Genomic DNA, 14,676 nt, shown 5'->3' on the forward strand with positions numbered 1-14,676 from the left:
TTGAAACAAGGCGGTTTTTAACATTTTAGATTTGTACATATACAAGCTATAAATGTTAGTTTAAACTAACATTTAAAGTAATTTTATCTTCTTATACAGTAAAACTTCTTGACGAGCAGAGCATAACATTAGTACACACGCAAAATTTTAAAGTGCAATGTAAGACATATATAAAGCTTGACGAAGGAGAGATTTTTTTAGATTAAATGAAATTAAAACCTTATATTAATTGATACTAAATACAAAATGAATTGGTAATTGTCAAGTCTTTCTAATATAGGACATTGTTCTACTTTTTCTAGAACTCAAAACTTTGACTAATAAAGGGCATGAAAGACATTAGTAGATGTTAGTGAATTTAAGCCTAATAAGTCAACATAGAAAAAAATAAAGTTTATTTTCATCAAGTGAAGCAAATGGTATTGTTTGGCATGCAATGCCCTCTCCAATGAGAAATTTGTTAAACCACATTTAATGTTGTTATCTCACAACTGCCATCTTAATATAAGACACATTTTTTTATTATTTCATGAAAAACATCATACTCTAAGCAAAATGTCCTACATTAGAAGAATGTGATCATTATTTACATATTGGATAATTCAGTAAATGATAATTTCAGATAACATTTATAAGACAAAATATTTGGCATTAAAAATAAATAAATTAAAACATGATATTTTTAGGCTAACAAAGTTTGATTCTATGTAGAATGTAATAAAGTAATAATTTAAGTATTAAAGTTAAAATGTTTAATATTGCACTTATTTTAAATAGTAAAATCTTCTTACTAATTGAAAATATGTTGAATTATGCATAAATTCACATTAGACACAAACATTTTTAATATCATTTTAAAGGCTTGAGTTTGTTGAACGTCAGCTGAAAAGAATAATTATCACACACAAGCACAAAAATAATTTTCTACAGTTCCTTTTATTGATAAACATTAAGGTAGTAAAGAGATTTTAAAAGGCGGCGTGAAATCGGGCCGTCACGAGAGGAGTGACATGGCATCCAGCCTGGAGGCACTAAGGGAGATAACGACGTGGCATCCAGCGTGGAGGCATAAAGGGATGACATGGTATCCAGCGTGGAGAGTGGAGGCGAGAAGTGAAGCAGAGGGGGAGAGGGGCGAATGGGCTTTTATGGGAGGATGTGGAGGGAAGGCGGGTCCGCCTATATTTGTGCCGAGGCTCACTCGGGCAATCAGGTTTTATGCAACAGATTAACGTGGAGCTCCGACCCAAGCAACCAAGCGAGGTAAGGGAAGGAAGCAGCATCGATGCCGACGAAGCACCTCGCATCTGACGCAGCGGCGCCGGCGACTTGCAAATGCTGCGCAGATATCTCTCCCCTCGCTCGCTCGCTCGCCCGCCCGCCAGCTAACCAGACTCATAATAAACTCGCGGAGCCTGGACTCGCGTGCGGAGGCCGACCTGTCATTCATTGACTGACGTCGAAGGAGGGGGATGGATCCACTCCGACGACGCAGACAGGTTTGCGAGTGCCCGCCCCCGCACCCCCGCGCCCCCCCGCCCCCGCCACATTGTTTGCACCGCGAGGGACCCCGCCAAACGCGAACGAACTTTCGGGGGCGACGACGGAGACGGAGACCTCGACCCCGACCGCGACACAGACACAGACAGCGGGGGTTGCGAGCGAATGGACGACGCCGAACCTTAGGCCGTCGCGCTTCGGAAGCGCCCTCACCTTCGAAGTTGCAGCAGGACGAAAACTCCGGCGGAGAGTGGACTGAATCTAAGATAGCGATCGATTAGTTCTGGCCGGCCGGCGAGCGAACGGCGCAATGATCGCCATACCGTTTCATTTCCGCGTGCGCGTGGATTAGGGTCTGGCCACCGCTCTTGTTGGGGGAGAGGGGCACGGAAGGGAAGGACGCGCCTAATGGCCACGAAAGAGCGAGACGGCAGGTGAGCGTGCACGGAGTTGCGGTGCACGAGCAATCAGGGAACGTAGGTACACTGCGACCGCCGATCGCTTGCGTGTTTTTTTTTTTTTTCTTTTCTCTGGAGGTGAGACTCCTTGCCGCAGAAGATATGCTTTTGAATTTCGAGGTGCAGGGAAGACTGGAGTGCTAGGAGGGGTTTGGGCGATCGTAATGATTGTAGTTTTCGTCGAGACCTTGGGCGGGAAGTTTATTATTATAGTTAATAATATTTTTCTTTTGTTTGGGGTTTGGATGGCACTGTGGTTCCTGACTGGCTGCGGCTGTCGGGGGGTAAGCTTAAGCACTTGTAGGAGCATTCTCGAGAGACTTTGTGGCAGGCGATCATAGGAGGTGATCGTGGGGGTCGTGCTTTGTGTGTCTATTCTGCTACGTAGAGGATTGATCTGGGATTTGGTGGACTGCTGTAGGCATTCCTTTGTGTGGGAGATTTCTACAAGTATCACAGCCCTGGAGTGATTGCTCTCGTGTTCGACCGAGGTTTGAAGTCTCGTGGAAGACATGGGCGCACAGAGAAGCCCTGAGGAAGACGTGGATGACCTTGATATTGTTGTAGACATTAGTCGGGATAGCAAAGTCTCACGCACAGCGCCAAGCAGGCCCGTCAACAAGGAGACTGCGATGGATGAGTCGGATTCGGAACCTTTACAACGAACATGCTCATCTTCAGGTACCACGGGCACTAGTGTGGGAACTCATGGGGGAAGCGAGGGTCATAACCAGGAGGTGAGCAGAAATATGATGGAGGAAAATAACCAAGAGTCGTTGCGTGACTCGCCTGTGAAGGCGACTGTTGATTCAGCGAGGAAAATGGATTCTCATGAGGGTGATAAGGCTTCTCCAACTAACAACAGGGGACCGAGTGACGGTCGACTTTTGAATGGAGTGTCGGAGGAGAGTGATACTCCCGTTAAACAAAAAACAGGCCGAAAACGTAAGAAGACAGTACACTACAGAAATTCTAGGGTGCCGCATGCCATTCCTACTTTGGAAAGTGAAAGTGATAAAGAATCAGATAGTTCCGAGAAACAAGAAGGGGCGGAAGAGTTGCCATCACGGTCTGCGCCAGGTTCCCGTTCATCTGCTTCAAAGGTTTGGTTCTATGTCGATTGGTCGCTTCTGTATTGGTTGGTACTACATAAATATACTTTTACTTACCGGAATTCACATCAAGTACACGCCGTATTGTGCTTGGGGTTGCTATTAGCTGAAAATGTCTATTGCCGAGCTAATATTTCTGACATGACAGGTCGAGACACGAGTTGATTGTGTATCTGCTAACTCAAGTACATGATATTTTATGAATTTTAATAGGGACTAAGAAATTCCATCACTGTATGACCATGTCTGTAGTCGTGCGGGGCTAATTTACTGAACAGACCATTTAGTTCCAAATCTAGCTCTGTGTCTCTAGCAATAAGGCATCATTTGGAGTGTGAAGTTAGTCGCGTTGGCTCTGACAATGGTAGTCTCCTTGGTCCAGGCTGTGTTGTTTTTAACCACGTCATACTGAATTCATGCGGGTTGCCTTTATGTTTGCGTTGTCAAACTAAGTTACAGGACTGTTCAAATATACGAACAAGTAACAGAAAAAAGATTATTCTCCTTAGAATCGTTTCATTTGCTTCTTACAGTAATTTGTATGCGTGGTGTGATGGCAGCTGAAGGCCATGGTACCTATCGGTAACAAATTGACAAAGCCTCCACGAAATGCTAAGGAGTTGATGGCAACAGGACTTCTTGAAGGGCATTATGTGCACTGCTCATGTCGTGGTGAACAAGTAATATATCCTGACCACAATAAGAAGGCACTTTCATTTTCGTGATGATTTATCTGCAGTTTCAAATACTCATTCTACGTTCCTTTACATATATATCACTGTGTCCCTGCCTCGTCAGGTTGTCGGACTTTACTGTGACGCATAGTCTTTCAGAAATCTTTGTCTTTCCTTCACAATTTCGTAGTGGATCAGAACCTCACATGGAAATTTGTCCTGGATCGTCTTTACCATATTGTTATGCGACTGTGGTACTGAGCGTATTGAAGTGGTTTTTCCATGAACCTCGTTTGTTCTTATTGTGACCTGGTTGAAAGGGTGATTCAGTAACTTCGTGTGTCTTGCGAAGTTGTCGCAAAAGAGTAGCTCAGAAGATGTTATGTCTACTGAGGATAAAAGAGAGCTTAAAGTTCCGACTGATTTCAGTTGTTAAATTTGACCTTCTACTGAATTATTTAATTGTCAAGATTGATCTTGTGAATTCTATAACAATTTAATCTCTTAACTAATTTTTATTTTATCTTGTGGGAATAGCTCACAGGTATTTTTCAGGATATGGGCGTGGTGTGCAATTGTCGTATCTGCAAAGGGACGCAGGTATCATTCATTCTTCTGGAGTCAAACTCGTATGCATTGATTTGCGTTCAAGTCTTATTACGGTTTTCGAGCACAGTGTTTGCTGTTGCACTATAGTTTGTCTTGTCTTTATTAAAAATAAGAAATTAGAACTGACTAAAATGAAACAAAGCAATTGTGTTCTGTGTTTGATATGTTGGTGGTTTGGCAGGTGGTTTCTATCTCAGCGTTTGAGGCACACTCAGGGAGCACTTCTCACCACCCAAGTGACAACATATATCTAGAGAACGGAAAGAACCTTCGAGACATTTTGAGTGCTGGACAAGAATCTGCAGATTGTGGGGATAATATACTAAGGGCTCTTCAACATGCCATTGGAGAGATTCAAGGGATCTCAAAGGAAATGACATGTGTGAAGTGCGGTAAGCATGAAGGAGGGGAATTTATCTCATGCAAGGGAGCCAAGTGCTCAGCTGCTTATCATGCAGGTATTTCAGACTCCTGTCTTAGTTCTGTTGCTCAGGGTTAACATACTTTGTAAGGCACTTGATGCAAAATCAAATCTTACTTTTGCAGAAGCTAATTTTGCTGTAATGTTTGATCAGAATGTGTTGGAGTCAAGAGCCCACATCTTGAGGATTGGTTCTGTGCGAAGTGCGAGAAAACACAAGCAAGAAAGCCGCAGCCACTTCTTAAAGTGAAGCGTTCACCTGCTGGAACAGACAAAGAAGATGCTCGATCAAAGTAAGGGAAATGATCATTGTTAGTTTTTTTCATAACGAAGAGGCGATACTTGTATTAGATTGTAATCTTTGACTATATTCGCTTTATGTGATAATCTTAATTACGTGAATTAATCTGGATTGAAAATTAGCACAACTACTGATGCGTCATTCGGGGGTCATGTTGTGGATATTTAGAGGAAAAGAACAGACTATGATCGCGAGGTCAGCTAGAGATGCACATCTTCACAAAGCTCTTTTCCTGCCTGGTGGTTTGGCTGATGGCACTGAGCTTGGGTATTACGCTAGAAATCAGGTACTAGTTGCGAATTAATTTTTCGTCTTAGTTAGGTGGTAAAGATGACCATTACTAGAAAAGCCGTTTGAATATCTCAAGGTCCACTTACTACAGTGAATGTGCTTCTCACAATTATTATATTTTTTTATATTGATAGTTTTAGAAATATTTTTTTAATTTCACAAAGTCATCCATTGATTTCATAATTCATGCAGTGTATTCTTAAGGGCGTGAAGCAAGGCGGAGGTATATGCTGCAGTTGTTGTAATCAAGAGGTGAGTCCTTAGGGATATAGGTCTACTTGGACTGATGTGAGTTGGAGTTGTCAGGTTTCCCTCCTGCGTTCCATTTTTGTTTTATTCTATTAGCTTGAAGTTACTGTTCGGTTGTACTGAAATCTGTCAGAAACTGATCTAACTGCTAATTTTCAATCCAGATTACTTGCTCTGCCTTTGAGCGGCATGCTAGGTGTGAAGCTCGACAAAACCCGTGAGTCTTGTGTTCTTTCTGTGCTTTTATGTTTATTTCTGAATCATTTCAGAAATTCTGTCGTGATCAATTGAATGGCTTAAAACTGAAACATGACTGTGCTACTTGTTTATATATTAAGATCGTACGAAGTATTTTTATTTAAATTATATCTTCTTGTTCGGGACACATATGGTGTATTTATTGTACTATGTGTTGCAAAGAACAGCATAATGAAGTCCACCAGATATCTTTCTTACGTAAATGATCAATATTGCAGTTATGGGAGCATTTTGCTAGCAGATGGTCGTTCTTTGAAAGATATGTGCAAAGAGTTAGCTGACCAAAGCAAGCTTGGAAATAGAGCCATTCAAGTTCCTCGAAATGGGAATGTAAAGCCATGTCCTGGTTGTGGAAAGCAAGGTGATCTAGAATCATGCCAGGGCTGTAAATCTGCATGGTGTCCCAATTGTGCCAATCAGTTCTCTGGTCTAGGTCAGAAAATTCCCTGCAAAATATCACAACTTTTCGAAAAACTTTTGGCCTATGTGCATCATCTGGGAATGAAGTGTTTGAAACCTTTCTACATGTGTTAATCAGGTTTTATTGTATGGACATAAACTCTGTTTTTATTACCGCATGGTGTTATCTACTGGAGTGCTGAGATAGCTGATATCTTTTACTTTTTCGTCTCGTGGATTGATTTAACAGGAAAACATTCTGGCAAGTCGTGGTGCAAGACATGTCAAAAGGACATAATGAAAGGTGCGCATAGGCTGTCAAGCAAATGTGTAGATATAGCTGCTAATATTCCAGTAAGAGATGACGGGATGCGCAACGTACGACATTTTCAAGCACCTGATTCCTGTGGTGGTTGTGCCATCTGCAAGTAAGTAGTAGACAAGCTTTGATTTAACTTATATAATTTATTGCAGTTGTTTTATTTAATTTAGGTGGTGGTTAGGGGAATTTGGGGGGGGGGGGGGTCGGGGATGTGTGGTGCACTTCTTCTGAATTAGTTAGTTTGGTTTTGTGTCTGATGGTTTTGACTGATATTTCAAGCTTCTATTCGTGCAGAAAATGGACATTGAAGAAGTCTGGGTTTGATATGACAATGTTGGTTTGTGACCAAGTGAGTCAACTTCTCATTTGTAGTGCAGTGTTTTTTTTCATTTATGTTTCAATTTGTTTCTGGTTCTTCTTTTTGGAAGTGATCGGTTTTACAAATTGAATTTTATGTATTTATTGTTGTATCTTGCAGCTGGATTCCTTGTTCACAGTGCTTGACAATGTCTTAGGAAAAATACTGAACTGATATCTTTCTGTTTTCTTTACCCAGTGTGGACGAGAGTACCATGTCGGCTGCTTAAGAGAGTCTGGGATGGAGGATGTAAGTTCTAAAAAAATTACGCACAACATTTCCTCTGTACCACGTTTCGTTGTAGATAGTGCGTCGGTGACATGTTTCAAGATGATCTTTGTTGTAGTTTACCCATTGTGCATGGTCACATTTGCTGGTTGGGTTCATCATCATCATTGTGCATGTGACAGGAGCTACCAGAGGCCGATTGGTATTGCCAGCCTGATTGCCAACAAATAGTGCAAATTCTATCACAGCTTGTGGCAAATGGGCCGGAGTCATTATCAGAGAGCATTGTCAGTGAGTTACTGGAAAGTCGGCAACACCAACAGGGTGTTATTGAGATGGCAGAATCCAATAGCCCAGTTTTTGGGTGGCAAATCTTACATGGGGTCAATAACAATTCTGTCAATGCACGGACACTTGCTCAGGCTGTGGATGTTTTCACAGTACGTACATTTCGCCATGTGTTTCCTGCGCTTTGTAATTGTGTCCTATTCGATAGCCCTGTGTTTTGACTGCTGTCAAGTCCAATGTCTATGTATTTGTTACTTCAATTCCGTCCCACAAGACTTATGAGTTAATTAAAGCATTCTTAAAGACCTGATGACCGTTGGTCATACCTTTCTTTTTGTAGGAATGCTCCGATTCAATCGAGGATGCCCCATCGGGACAGAATATGATTCCCCTAATGGTCAAGAGGTTTGGTGCAATATTTCAAAAATAGTTTTCGTTTGGCATCGGATTTCCAGTTTTTTTCCTTCTTTAATTCGAAATAATGTTGCCACTTACCCCGGAATTCTATGGCTTTCTATGGTGATTTTGATTTGAACTTGTGGTGTTGTCTCTTGCAGCCAGAATTTTAAAGACTTTGACTTCGGCGGCATTTATTGCGTTGTTCTGAAGCTCAAGTAAGCTCTCTCGACCTTTGCGGTGCATCTTTTATGCTGACTCTGTGCTGAGCAACTATTTAGGTTGCATTTTGAGACTGCAAGTGAGGAAATGGCTTTTCTTTCGTTGTTGTCAGGTGTTGAAGATCATCATTTTCCACACACTTTTCTTTTCAAGCATTTTTATGAACACTCATGCTGTCTGTGTTTCAGTGAGAAGGTGGTGTCGACAGCTTTACTGCAAATTTTTGGTCGGGAAGCAGCTGAGGTCCCCCTTATTGCGACTAGCGTTGGTCACCAAGGCCAGGTGCTTGGTGATCTCCCTTGTTTTCAGAGTTGACCGGTTGATTTTTCATGTTTTTATTATTCTGCAAGTCGCATGACAATAATCTGTGACATGCCATTTCACGACGTTTAGACAGGGAGTTAATGTAATGTGTTCAGTCTCTCATCTGTTTCATTTTTTGGAATCAGGGTTTCTGCAAGGCACTGCTGACCACGATAGAGAGGCTCCTGGGCGTGCTTAATGTGAAATGTTTAGTCCTCCCATCAGCCAAAGATGCAGAGTCTGTTTGGATCAACGAGTTTGGATTTTCTCGTATGGACGATGCACAGGTACCATCTGTTATTTTTAATGTTTCTTCGATGTGTTCGACAAGGTGATCGGTTCTGTTGTATTTTCTGGCAAGTAGACTAAGTACTTTCTGTTGAATTCGTACATCACTAATGTAGTTTTGATTAGGAGGAGGGTCAAATGTAATCGAACTTGGCAGAAATCCATCGTTTTCCCCTACTGATCACGACTGCGCACTTTTGTGCACTGAATATTTAGCTGTTGAGTGTATTTTTTTTTGGATGAGCCCATATGCACCATAAGGTTGTTGGGTCCACATATGCTGACTCTTTGCGATACGGACTGGCGTTATTGTTTTGCAGCAGTTAATAATTTTGTGAATATTTGTGTTTGCAGCTCAAACAACTCCGTTCAGCGATGAGGTTGATGACCTTTACTGACACCTCAATGCTTGTAAAGCCCATTACTGTGGTGACGCTTGAGAAGCCTATTTCTCTGGGGAAGTTCGACAAGTCCAGTAACCATTGGGGAGCGAAACGTCGGTGATTTGCTTACTTGCCACAGTAGATGTGCCTCTGACGCACTTGTCCAAACTTCTTGTACAGCCCGCTGTTTCGTTGACATTTGAGTCTCTGTTGCAACTATAATTTTTTGGTCAAGCATCTTTATGCTGTGGATAAGCCTTGTTTTGATGATGTTGATTGGCCACAATAAGGCCCAGGAACAACCCAATTTCAATATGTGTTTGTTGACCTTCATATTTCCGATCACCATCCTCTATGTTATATACGTTCTAAACTAGCTAATAGCCGAAGAGATAGAGAGGCCCCCAACTAGTTTCATCAACTAATGATCGTTTTGCAAAAGGAATGTGAGATGCTAGTATCCACCGTATCGATACTTTGAGGTTTTGAACTGTGGTTCCGATTCCCAGTATGTATGAACTTTCCTTCTTCATTTTTCCCCCACTAGAGGTATTAATCGCTATTTCTCAAATTCTAGTCGTTACAAACTCTTTATGTATGTTGCATCTGGTGTTTTGGACATTTGTATGTTATTACAGAACAAATGATTGAAATAATCAATTATATTTGATTAAAAATCCGAACTTTCGATGATTTTGCAATATCAGGAGTACTATTTATGTAGTTTGGAATGCGAATAAATTTTCACGTGCACAATCGTTATTTGTTTTAGAAAAGAAACAAATAACATCAACAATAATAGTAGGGAATTGATATTTCGACACCCCAAATTTACTATTCCCACACCTTCGTGATCGGGATCAGGACCGAGATACATATTTGGCATACGTGAGGTTGTAAAATCACACCCTGATATCTCGTCTTGAAAAAAAAAAGTAAAAATATGTTTTCAAGGAGAGTGATCATCACGCTTTTGTTCGTGTTGTATGCCTTTCATCTTCTCCTGTCCTTGGCGGTTGCTCTTTCCTATCTCTTCCTAAGTTTCCCATTTCTGTTTCCGCATCAACAATGGAACCACCGCCACAATGGCAGTTGTCCAAGAATTTTCCATCACTCAAGGCTATTCAGTTGTCAAAAGATGCACTGTCGAGAACAGCAAGTGCTTGATTAAGTGTGACCGTGGTGGAGCTAACGACAAGAGGCACCAACTGACCTTAGATACTAGACAACACGCGACATCTTCCTGCCTCATTGGTTGTCCTTTTAAATTGGATGCCCGTATACTTGGGATCGATGGACAATGGCACTTGAAAGTAAAGAATGCAGAACACAAACATGAACAAGATCAACAAGTTTCGTATGCCAATGTTGCATGTTGTGGGAATGACTCCTTTCAACAGTACCTCTACTGTCTGTTTCATATTTCTTAAAGAAGAAAAAGAGGTTCACTATATATGGGCACTACGACAATTGCATACGATATTTGTGGTCATGGGTTTACCCTGCACCATCACCACTGATCGAGAATTAGCCCTCATGAACGCTTTAGAACAAATCTTTAGCACCTCAGCGCATCTCCTTTGTGTGTGGCATATTCAAAAGAACGTGACTGTAAACTGTAAATCGGCTTTCATTAATGGAGATGAATGGGTGAGCTTCCTTTAAGAAGGGGCTTAGGTATATCATGTACCTATTATACATCTCTCTGTGCTGGCACATTTTCTGATCATACCGTGACTACTTACAGATCTGCCGATCCGAAACCAGTGAGGTACATGCGCAGAGATTGGGGGAATTCAGCACCAAATATGCAACAAAACCCACAATCCTGGAATACATATGCACCACTTGGACTCCTTATAAAGAGAGATTTATTTCTGCATGGGCAAACCAATGTCTCCACTTTGGCAATGTTAACACCTCAAGAGTTGAAGGAGCTCACTCTACTACAGTCAAAAGTTACCTAAAGGTGTCTACTTTGGATTCACGCGATGCTTTCCAACGCTTAAAGCTGGCACTGGAAAATCAATAGAAGGAATTTGAAGCTAAACTATCAGCTGAACGTATGCGGGTATATTACTACTATGATATTCCTTTCTATCGAGAGGTGGTAAAAAGAGTTTCTTTGTTTGCACTGAATGAAGTGCACAAGCAGCTGGTGATCGCAAAACGGCCGTCAACCGAAGCAGATCCTTTATGCACTAGCGGATTCTCAGCATCTATGGGCCTGCCTTGTGCACACACTATTCGAGCAAAGCTAGCCACCAACCAAATTCTGCATCTCGAGGATTTCCATTTTCATTGGAAGCTTACAAACCCCACACCTGCGACCATACTTATCCTTCTCGGTGAACCTCCAAAACCTGCAACTCTTGAACTCCTATTGGCATCAATCAATGTGACCTACCAGCAATTAGCTCCACACCAACAACAAGCTACACACTCTCAACTATCACAGTTGTCCAGTCAAACAAAGGAAGTTTCGACCAGTCCAGCCGTAGCTCGCACCCGAGGCCGACCACAAGGATCCAGCAATAGAGAAGGACCTAGTACCCGTAGAGATCCCTCTGCTTTTGAAAGAATTGGAAGGACCTAGAGACGTTGTAGGGAATGTGAGAGTACAGAGCATGATCGGCGGCATTGTCCGGATGTAGTGCGTGAATGATTCTTGTAGATTCTTGTAGGGGTCGAGTCTCCCTCCCACTTCCATTGTCCTCAAACCCCCGTTCCTTCCTTCAATATGGCTGTGTATCGGCGCCCTCTAACTGAAGCACGCTCGCACGTAACGTTGGAATACCTTAAACCGTTACCTGCCCCTGAACCACCAACTAGCCTTAAGGAGAAACCGGGCGACCAGGTCCTTTCACCGCGGAATGGCACTGGGAGGGTGCGGGACCACAAATCTGATCTGAGCAAGTTAGCGGCTGCATGTGCCGCAGAAAAAAGGACTGTGCGGTTCACTGACATGGCAAAGGACAGAAATAGGAAAAACCTCTGCGGCTCACGAGGAAGCCAGACACGGTTTAAGAACAAGGCCGCACATACTTTCGAGGTTTGCAACAAACAGTTTTCAGTTCGTGCTGTGAACAGGTAGGCGGTACAGTACGGAATGCAATTTGTTTAGTCTTTGAGTCAGATCTGTACTTTCGGCTTTTACAATTGATGAAAATTTGAGAATTTTTTTGTGCTGTGAACAGGTATGCGATGCACTACTGAGTGCTAAGTTTGCCAAAAACGACTGGCTTTGAACGTGTTGCTAGATCGAATAACACCAACTTCTGTGGTTTTTCACTGACAAGAACCATAGGCGCACAAGGTTTGGTAAGTGCGATGTACGTATTCGCATGGTTTGATGAGTTAAGATCCTCTGAAACCACCCGAGAGCTAGAGAATCAAGGCTGGATTCTCTAGCTCTTTTTCTAGCCACCCGAATAATTGTAACTTTCTTCCTTGTATCCCACTTTCTATTGAATCAAGGTGGGTCTCAGTCTGCGGCCAGTCTAGAGGCTCTTCTTTTAGTTTCTCAGACTGAAGTGCTGCATCAAAGGTAGCACAAGCAGCATCTGCATTTCCCTGCTCACAATTTCACGCACATTCAGCCACCGCAAATCCAAATCTTAGCAAATTCGGGAAAGCATAACACGTTAATGTAAGTCTACATTAAATTCTTAAATGTGAAAAATTACAGAGAAGGCAAGTGTTTGTTACCTGACGGTGCTCAAAGTTAGCTTGTTTGAGAATAACGTCCAGGAGTCCTAGAACCAACTCATTTCTTAGGATTTCGAATGCTACTCGAGCATCTTCCACATAACCATGCTGCTCATAGAACTTTGTTGCAAAAAGGTGAATTCTTGTTTTGTAAGTTCTTAGAGTTTTCCATGATGATGTTTAATGAAGGTTGCATCGGACCTTCTGCTTTAAAAGTAAAATCTTGGGGTGCATTTGTTCGAGTCTATCTGTCGGCTTGGGTCATTTTTGTAATGCTATCAAGAGGCCCGAGCTACTGTTGGAGGCTGACGGTGGTGTTCTAAATTTCCCACAGTAGGTTTTCTTCAACGCTGTTTTCTGCATGGATTACTCATGTTGTGGAGTGCATCTGTTGAGAAGATGAGGAGAATACCATTTATTGGTGCTCAATGGACACAATAGTTAAGTTACGCTCCAAGTCTGCTCGCAATATTGGCTTAGATGTTGTAAGTTTGCCATCCCACACCTCCCATTGCAGTCTTTGAATGTATCGATTCACACCTCCCATTGTAGTCTTTGAATGTATCGATTATTAAAACTTTCAAGCAATTCTTCAATCAATATAGAGATTATTGGCTACTACAAAGGATGTGTTGGCACAATGGATCTTCTTGCATTACGAAAGGCACTAAGTCCATCAAATATTCAAAGTGGTTTTTTTGTTATGGGAATTTATCCATTAGACAAGGAGGTCGTAAAGAAGCACATGGGATTATTTAAGATCTATAAGAATGCTTCTACGGACACTTCTTTTGAAGATGGTGGCACTTTGGAGCAAGTGTAGGGAAGCAATGCCATTGACTCACAAGCCATGCTGGAAGAAGAGCAAATGGAGTAAGATAGAGGTAGGAAAGATGTGGATTCTTTTTATGTAAGAGTCTCTATAGCCATAGGGTAGTTTAAAGTTCAGGGTAGACATGCTGAGAGGTAGAGTGCCTCAACAATACATGTTGTAGAAACCTTACTATTTAATCAAGTAGCACCACTATTATTAGCCATTGGATTGCAACTGATGCTTCTTCCTTTAAATGGATTTTTCTCTTGTCATACACAAGAGCATTGAATGAATACAAATCTTTAACATCAATTAAAGTATATGTATAATTTTAAGTAATGTAATAGATGACCTTCATAAAACACTCTTAGAATAAATTGCACGGCATATATATATATATATATACAAATATTATTCTTTGTAAATAAATCATTTGAATATCTTAAGTATTTCCAAAATAATAATTAAAGATTATATTGTTAAAATAATAACATACCATTGATTGTAATAACAACACAATGAAATACTACACATATAACCTCCAAGAAAATAGTAGACAATTTATTTTGGTTGAATTCATAGAATTTTTTAAAAAAAATGTTACAATATATTGAAAACTTTTAAGTCTTCCATGTACACATATATTTTTCCCTCAATTTAAATTACAAATGTTTTTCTTCTTGATCATCAAAATTTTAAAAAGTTTTGTCAAGCAACATTCTTCTCTGAACAAAACTATGAACTCTTTTAATTTTGAATTTTTTTTTTGCTTGACCAAAAAATAAAGTAGAAGATTAAATTACGTTTCAGGCTGGAGATGTAATAAGATACTCTATATAAATATGTAAAAAATCAGACATAAATACTCGATTTTGATATTGATGTGTTTGATTTGAAGAACAGAATTACAGAGGATACTTTACGTGCTCCTAAAATTTTACTATACTGATATATGTTTTTTTTAACCACGAAAAAAGAAAATAGATCCACCATTTGTCATTACTTCGGGCGGTGCAGGTGATGGAGTAGGTCCAGGGTTTGATGGGTCCACGGGGCTCTGATGTAGAAATGGCAGAGGTAGGGAGGGCGTGCAT

The 14,676-nt window shown here is 41.2% G+C and overlaps 2 protein-coding genes across 10 annotated transcripts; both read left to right on the forward strand.

Annotated features, from left to right (window-relative positions):
• The first annotated feature begins 1,222 nt into the window (after nucleotides 1-1,222).
• LOC112288173 (uncharacterized) lies at nucleotides 1,223-9,393 on the forward strand. 9 transcript variants are annotated; one of them, XM_090254462.1, is made up of 19 exons: nucleotides 1,223-1,980; nucleotides 2,380-3,061; nucleotides 3,631-3,750; nucleotides 4,282-4,344; nucleotides 4,535-4,811; nucleotides 4,929-5,067; nucleotides 5,244-5,361; nucleotides 5,559-5,618; nucleotides 5,780-5,832; nucleotides 6,092-6,234; nucleotides 6,523-6,700; nucleotides 6,889-6,943; nucleotides 7,151-7,201; nucleotides 7,363-7,620; nucleotides 7,809-7,873; nucleotides 8,026-8,082; nucleotides 8,275-8,368; nucleotides 8,536-8,676; nucleotides 9,032-9,393. In XM_090254462.1, exons 2-19 carry the CDS (start codon nucleotides 2,471-2,473, stop codon nucleotides 9,179-9,181), a joined length of 2,613 nt encoding a protein of 870 aa, XP_090110588.1. In that variant the 5' UTR covers nucleotides 1,223-1,980; nucleotides 2,380-2,470; the 3' UTR covers nucleotides 9,182-9,393. The 9 variants fall into 9 exon arrangements, with proteins under 9 accessions (XP_090110588.1, XP_090110583.1, XP_090110582.1 ...); XM_090254457.1 differs by having other exon boundaries at nucleotides 1,373-1,976; nucleotides 6,092-6,306; XM_090254456.1 differs by having other exon boundaries at nucleotides 1,388-1,980; nucleotides 6,092-6,306.
• A 1,285-nt stretch (nucleotides 9,394-10,678) lies between these two features.
• LOC112288175 (uncharacterized) lies at nucleotides 10,679-13,805 on the forward strand. Its single transcript, XM_073537473.2, has 4 exons — nucleotides 10,679-12,150; nucleotides 12,258-12,381; nucleotides 13,103-13,253; nucleotides 13,491-13,805. The coding sequence occupies exons 1-2, from the start codon at nucleotides 11,801-11,803 to the stop codon at nucleotides 12,274-12,276; spliced, it is 369 nt and encodes a 122-aa protein (XP_073393574.1). The 5' UTR covers nucleotides 10,679-11,800; the 3' UTR covers nucleotides 12,277-12,381; nucleotides 13,103-13,253; nucleotides 13,491-13,805.
• The last annotated feature ends 871 nt before the right edge of the window (nucleotides 13,806-14,676 follow it).

This window comes from Physcomitrium patens, chromosome 11, assembly GCF_059467195.1.
Source record: "Physcomitrium patens ecotype Gransden chromosome 11, ASM5946719v1, whole genome shotgun sequence".
Taxonomy (NCBI): Eukaryota; Viridiplantae; Streptophyta; class Bryopsida; order Funariales; family Funariaceae; genus Physcomitrium; species Physcomitrium patens.